A 7,205-nucleotide genomic window follows, 5' to 3' on the forward strand; every position below is an offset into this window, starting at 1 on the left:
TTTAATTATACTTTGTATAGTTTAATTATGCGTTGTGTAGTTTAATTATACTTTGTATAATTACTTTGAGTTTTGTAGCTTTCGCCTGTCCAATCATCATAGAAACGATGTACCCAATAAGGTGGTGTTATTCAATGCTTTGAAATGATTTCCAACGTGCATGACCTTGAAAAGATACAGACATTAGATGGGAAACGCCTGAGTCCTCCTTCCTACCCCCCCCCTTGTTACCTGAATGTGGCCTCAGTGGTTTCGGATCTGTGTACTTTCCCTCTGGTGTGGGACAAGACACCCAGGAAAGGCCCTTCCCATCACCGAGGGACAAAAGTCGCTGGATTTGGAAAACCTGACTCTTGACCAGGGATGCTTGGGGCGGGGGTGGGGGTGAAGATCTTGATCAAAAGGGGTAAATGTGAAATTCAATAAAGAAGACCTCATTTAAAATGGGGTGGGGGGGGGGGGGGGGGGGCTCTCACCTAGGACCAGTCCTCCTCAGTTGCAGACGGCAATGGGAAGACAGACTCCCATTTTACTACCCCAGCAGGAGGAAAATAGAGATTTTCTCCTCCCTTGCCAATAGCCCAGCCAATGAGGAACTGCCACACTCAGCCAAGGACAGACCATCGCCCCCTCCTTCCTTCCAATAGACCTTCTTTCGGAGCAGCCCCTCCTGACTCCCCCTCTCTCTCTGTAAATTAGTGTTCCTCTCTAATCCCCTGGCCTCGCCTGTGGCTTTACCACAGCTTGCTTATCTCAAATGATACCGCTTTGCTATTCCTGAATAAACCCACTTTGCTGGTAAAATCACTGCCTGTTTTATTTTGAAGGTGGACAAAGGGTTTGTGCCTCCGAGGCCCGACCGCCAAGCAGGGAAAGCAGCAGGATTGGGCAAACACGAAAGTGCCCGGAAAACTGGGCAACTGGTACCCTGGCCCTTGCCAGTGAGCCGACCAGGCCCGGCCGAGGTTCGCGCATCCCGCCTGCTGCAGGGGTGCGGGGGGCTGGGAGGGCCGGCGGCGGGGGTGAGGGAGGGCGGGCGGGGGCCGCCGGCGGGGCTCGGGCTCGGGAGGGGAGGGGGAGCGCGGCTTCCGGAGCGCCGTGAATCAGCACTGGGGCGGAGCTGGGCGGAGCGGGACGGCCGAGGGCGGCACGACGGGCCTGAGCTGTGTCGCCGACCTCCGCCGCCGCCGCCACCCTCCGTCGCCGCCGCCGCCTCCACCCGCGTTGCAACGAGTGAGTCCCCGCCGCCCGGGCTCCCGGGGGTGCTCCCAGGAGCCTCGGGGTGCTCCCGGCTGGAGGCCGGACCGCCTGCTTCGGGCCAGAGTTCGTGGAAGGCCCTGCACTCCCCCCGGTTCCCCCCTCCCTGCGGCGGGATGGGGGATCCAGGGGACCCACGAGGCCAGCAGCGCGCGGTTGGGGCCCTGGGTGGGGGGTGGGGTTCGGGCCCTTCCAGCGCACGGGCCTGCTGCTAGGGTCCCGGAGTGAGCGGAGCAGGAAGTGGGACCCCAGGGAGGGTAGATTGGTGCCGTGTCCCTTCCGTGATAGCCTGGCCTCTAACAAACTTGTCTCCCTCTGCCGCAGTGCCGCCCTACGCCATTGTCTACTTTCCTGTGCGAGGTAGGGGCCCTGGGACTGGGGCTGGGGGACGCAGAGGTTGGGCCTGCAGCCCAAGACCCCAAGACCCCCACCCCGCCCCACCCCTCCATTATGTGGGTACTAGCCCGGGCCTCCTTCCCTTGCCCCTGAGCTCCCAAGGCTGGAGTATCCAACCTGCTCCCTGAGGCCTGTCCCCTGCCCAGGGTCCATCGGAGCAGTCCTTGCCCCCGCGGCCCCTCCCCAGCGCGCTGTGAGGCTGGGGTCTCCGCACACATCGCACCCCGCCCCCCGTTCTCCCCTCCCCCAGGGCGCTGCGAGGCCATGCGCATGCTGCTGGCTGACCAGGGCCAGAGCTGGAAGGAGGAGGTGGTGACCAAGGAGAGCTGGCTGCAGGGCCCGCTCAAGGCCTCCTGTGTGAGTGACTGCGCCCTGGCAGGGGGCAGGTGCTGGGCCTTCGTGGGGCAAAACCAGGGTGGGGGGCAGCTGAGCTCAGCATCTCTTACTGACCCATGCCACGCCCCCCCCCAGCTGTATGGGCAGCTCCCCAAGTTCCAGGACGGAGACCTCACCCTGTACCAGTCCAATGCCATCCTGCGACACCTGGGCCGCTCCCTCGGTGAGTCTTGAGGCTGCGGGTGGCCCAGGGCGGGGGTGGGCAAGCATCAGCCAGCATTCCCGCTTATCTGCTTGGTGCCGGCCCTCTGACCCTCTTGCGCTTAAGTCAAGCTGTCTGGTGACACCGTGGAAGGGAGGCGGGAGGAGGCACGAGGAGGTTGTATAAACTGCCCACGGCCAAGCCCAGGTCTGCCTGCAGCTCTTGCACTCTGCCACGCTGCCTCTCGCCGAGTTCCGAGCACTTACTGTGCATCAGGACCGGCCCTTCTGTCCCCGTCCTCCTTCCGCCTCCCTGGCTGTGCCCACAGGCAGCCGCATGCCTGTCAGTAGCGTGTCAGGTGTCAGTCCTGCATTTTGCTCTCCTGCTGCCCAGGGCTGTACGGGAAGGACCATCGGGAGGCAGCCCTGCTGGATGTGGTGAACGATGGTGTGGAGGACCTTCGCTGCAAATACGTCATGCTCATCTACACTAACTACGTGAGTCCGGGCACCGGGGGTGGGCACGGGGGAGAACGAGGGAAGGCTTCCTGTATTCTCGCCCTGCTCCTCAGCCCTCATGCGGCTCTGGCCCACCCCTCCCTCCAAGTCAGGGTGTCCCGGGCTAGGTCGGGCTCTGTGCTGAGGACCAGGAGCTGCTACGGACGAGACCTAGCTCTCACCCTGACTGCCAGCTGATGGACCCAGTCAAGTCGTGGTCAATGGCACGACCTGCAAGGGCAGGAAACCTCGAGCCAGACGTGTACCAGATTGCCTGGGCTGTGGAGGGCAGGGCTTCCTAGAGCAGGTGGAGGGGGAGGAGAAGGATCTGTAGCCAGCCTCCAGCAAGGGGTGCTGGCACCTCGGGGGGCACAAAGCATGAAGACACTGAGTACATTTGGGGGCCTGGGACCAATTTAGCAGAGGCAAGGCACGTGTGTGCCTGTCGAGAGGGAGAGGGAGAGAGTCAGGAGTTAGAGCTGGAGGGGAGCGGGCCCAGGTCCTGAGAACCTTGAACCATCTGGCTGGATACTCCCCTGCTGGCAGTGGGGGGCCACTGAGGAGTCTAAGCAGGGCCGTGTCCGAATGTGGGGTCTAGGAGGATATTTTTTTTTTTTTTAAAGATTTTATTTATTTATTTGAGAGAGAGAGCACAAGAGGGGGTAGGGTCAGAGGGAGAAGCACATTCCCCACCAAGCAGGGAGCCCGACGCGGGGCTCGATCCCGGGACTCCGGGATCATGACCTGAGCTGAAGGCAGTCGCTTAACCAACTGAGTCACCCAGGCGCCCCTAGGAGGATCTTCCGAGGCCTTTGGAGTAGTCCAGGGAGATCATGGAAGAGGTGGAAAGGTGGGAGTGGGGTAGAGAAGACTCAGCGGCTGACCTGGATAGGATGTGGCAGTAGCCGGGGGGTGGGGGGGATGAGCAGAGGAGCATGGGGGGGCCCCAGCCTGGGTGGGTGGCAATTCACTGAAATGGGGCAAAGAGAAGGGGCATCTCCGGGCTGAGGTAGGGGCTGGGGCAAGCAGCAGTGTGAGGGTCAGGAGGGTAACACAGCGGTGTCTTTCTGGCAGGAGGCAGGGAAGGAGGAGTACTTGAAGGCACTACGAGGGTACCTGAAGCCTTTTGAGACGCTGTTGTCCCAGAACGAGGGGGGCCAGGCCTTCATCGTGGGCAACCAGGTGAGCATCTGGCCCTGTCCTGCCCCTTCTGCACCATCCTCTTCTTAAAGGTGGAAAACAGGTACAGAGGGGACTCATAAAGCCATTACTCAGCAAAACTAGGCAAGACTTAGGGAACACCTCTGGCCCCCTGTCCTGCAGATCTCCTTCGCCGACTACAACCTGCTGGACCTGCTGCTGATCCACCAGGTCCTGGACCCCAGCTGCCTGGACTCCTTGCCCCTGCTCTCAGCCTATGTGACGCGCCTCAGCGCCCGGCCCAAGCTCAAGGCCTTCCTGGCCTCCCCCGAGCACGTGAACCGCCCCATCAACGGCAACGGGAAACAGTGAGAGCTTGTGGAAGCCCCCCGTGGGAAGCGGGGGCTGCCTTCCTTCCTTTCCCCAGGACCAATAAAATTTCTAAGCAAGAAGCAGTGCTGTGAGCATCAGATTTCTTGGGGAGGGGCTCTCAGACCCTCAGCAGTCAGGTTCGGGGGAGGGACGGGGCAGCCAGCTAGGATGCTGGAATCCTAAAACACATTGGAATTTGTCCTTAGAGCCCTCAACCCAGGCTGTGTTTAGTGAACTCCAGGAGTAGGAATAAAGAGACAGGAAAAATAAAAAAAACAGTAAGAAAAGTATGATTTCTGCCCTGGAGGTGCCCACAGTCTAGAGGGAGGAAAGGCTCCCGTATATAAACATGCTTTCTAGTTTCAGCAGGCCACCTGCCACGGGGCCTCTGTGTGGGACCGAGAGCCCAGGAGCTGAGGGGCCGAGGGGCCTGGGGGGAGGAGGGGTGTGAGCAGGAGCTCCAGGCAGCCCAGGCTGGGTTGGCGAGAGGGTCAGTCACTTCTGCTCAGGCGGGGCCCTCCTGGCTTTCTCCTGCATTTCGGGCACAGGGCGGTCCGGTGGCTCTCCCACCGCCTTCTCTCACCATCCACGTTAGTCGGGCAAAGAGAAACAACGCAGCCTGGGAGGTTGGTGGCGGCCTGTCTGCAGTGGTAGGAGGCTTGTTCATGGGTGTCCATCACAGGAGACCGGCTGCATCGGAGGCCCACGCCCCGTGGATTATGCTGCCATTCGAGAGCCTAGGGAGGCCTGGAGCAGGCTTCTCTGGCTCAGAGAGGCCTGGGGCAACTGAGTGCAGCCCTCTTTGCGAGAGACCTTTTCCTACCATTCACCGGTGGGCCGGGAGAATGACCCTTCCCTGTTCCCCTTGCAGTTGGGAGGGGCCCTCTGGGCCAGACTTCCGTGCCGGCCGCTGCCAGGGCAAGAACCCGACACTGTCCCCCGCTGTCTCCACGCCCTGCACAGGGACAACATGGAGCAGAGCCCCCACTCGTGTGTGGCGGACCATGGTGTGGTTGAGCAATGACCTTGTGGTTTTACCCTAAGTGCCAGTGTTTAGAGCTGCTATTACTACAGCATGATCTGGCCCATCCTGTCTGGTCCGCCCTTGGTTCTCAGGCTAAGGGCGTCTGGTCCCCTCCCAGCTTCGTCCCACCTCCGAAGGTGATCTCGGAGGGGTTGAGAGAGAGGGCTGTGGGAGTACTCTCCCCGCGCCGAGACCAGGCCCCCCTGACCCCCAGACCAGACCCTGAGAGTGGTCAGCGATGGGCAGCTCAGACGATTCCCTCATTTGGGAGTGGAGGAAGATCCCCGGCTGAGGGAGGTGACTGGACATGGGGCTCCAGGCCAGGAGAAGGGGCAACAGACGGATGAACCCTATCCCAGGGCTGTAGGCACAACGGGGGCTGCTTCTGGGGGCAGCGCCTGGCCTGAAGACCCTGGCCCCGTGATTTGGCCACTGGTTGGGGGGCGAGCACAGGAAGATTTCAGAGCTAGGCTGGGCCTGCTCCTTTCACCTTTCCTAGGGCAGTAAATTCCTCTTGGACGTCTCATCCACCGAATCCCAAAGGCCCTGTCCCCATGGACTGATGGAGACTGGTCTCTCCTCCGTCTTCTTCCACACCAGCGCCTCCCTCCTCTCTCATCTGGGAGCCTCTCCCCTCATAGCCGGTTCTAGCTGTCCTCCGTGAAAATAAAGACCCGCAGATGGGGTCAGCAGCGCTGTTTACTCAGACTTGCTAGCAAGGGAGTTGGCTGCTGCTGCCTGTGTTCCTCAGAGCCTGGGCAGGCAGAGGAGGGGAGGGTTTCTGGAGGGACAGAGAAGACTTCAGGTGCGCCCTGACCGGAGGCCGCCAGCCTGGGGAAGTAGTGGCTGGGCTCAGGAAAGTGGGGCGTCCTATGTCACTGCTCTGGGGAGCAGATTTGGCTTTTTCTGGTTGGTCCTAAGTAGGAAAAGGAATAAAAACCAGGGAAGCTCTCACTTATTAGTCAAGTCCTGGACATTCTGGGCGGTCGTTCCAAGGCTTACTGTCTGGCTGCCTGCATTATTCCTATAAAGAGCAGTCTGACCTCCCACCAAGGTGAACCCATGACTGCCGGCGTCCTGGCTGGCTAGTGCAGAGAAGAGGTTAGTTTTCTAGGCAGATTGCTGCAGGTTGTGAGCGAGAGTTCTGCCTTCATACATGGTCTGGCCGTGGTCTGTTGTGTATTCAGGGTCTCATCTTTCCGGAGACATGTGACCCCAGCCACACCCAAGGGAAGCCTCTTCCTCAGGCATTTGATTAAAACTCAAGTGGAGAAACATCCTGCAGGGAGAGAACAGGAGCTCACACATCCTCCTTTCTGGGAGCAGCTCCTGACACATTTTTGAGCCCTGGGGGAGACTGGATGCTTGATCATGGGGCACCAGAGGATGAGTCTGAGTCACGCATCGGAAAACAAGACAGAGATGGTGCGCCACACAGCACCACCCCAGAGCACGTGGTTACCGCAGGACCTGCTGAGTGGGTCCCAAGGCCCCAGGAGATTGCAGGAACTTGGAAGAGGCAAGACTGGGGGATTGGCATTGGTAAAAAGGTTTAAGAGTGGGCCTTGGGGGTGGCCTGTAATGCCTTGCCCAGAGGACTCAGCTGCAGAAAAATCCAGACAGTCGGGGCTGATGGCCTTCAGCAGGCTAGCATTGCTTTGCCCTTCCCCAGACGACCCAGTGCCAACTGGGCAGGTTTTCAGGCACCTGTTGTCGCATAATAAACTTGGTGGCTCTTTACTGGGCCATATTCAGTGGGTGGGACTGGGTAGCCTGCAGGCCAGGGGAGGGTCTCCACACTCAACCTTGAGACCCCATGTCCAGCCCTCCAGCCCAGCTTCTGGAGCATGTGCAGAGAGGTTCATACCCTAGGTGGGAGAGTGGAGGAGTCCTATGGGAGAAGTGGAAACTGACACTGGGGGGCCCCAATGACAGGGTTTATGTTTGATAAACCTGCTGTGAGCTTTACGAGCCCCTCTGT

The 7,205-nt window shown here is 60.0% G+C and overlaps 1 protein-coding gene across 2 annotated transcripts; it reads left to right on the forward strand.

The window, feature by feature from the left end:
• Positions 1-1,096: 1,096 nt before the first annotated feature.
• Positions 1,097-4,280, forward strand: LOC116638303 (glutathione S-transferase P). 2 transcript variants are annotated; one of them, XM_032414176.1, is made up of 7 exons: positions 1,097-1,233; positions 1,582-1,617; positions 1,904-2,010; positions 2,125-2,212; positions 2,585-2,688; positions 3,763-3,870; positions 4,012-4,280. In XM_032414176.1, coding segments are annotated over exons 1-7 (633 nt in total). In that variant the 5' UTR covers positions 1,097-1,232; the 3' UTR covers positions 4,201-4,280. The 2 variants fall into 2 exon arrangements, with proteins under 2 accessions (XP_032270067.1, XP_032270068.1); XM_032414177.1 differs by lacking the exon at positions 1,097-1,233 and adding an exon at positions 1,237-1,323.
• The last annotated feature ends 2,925 nt before the right edge of the window (positions 4,281-7,205 follow it).

Source organism: Phoca vitulina, unplaced genomic scaffold (assembly GCF_004348235.1).
Source record: "Phoca vitulina isolate PV1807 unplaced genomic scaffold, GSC_HSeal_1.0 scaffold16, whole genome shotgun sequence".
NCBI lineage: Eukaryota > Metazoa > Chordata > Mammalia > Carnivora > Phocidae > Phoca > Phoca vitulina.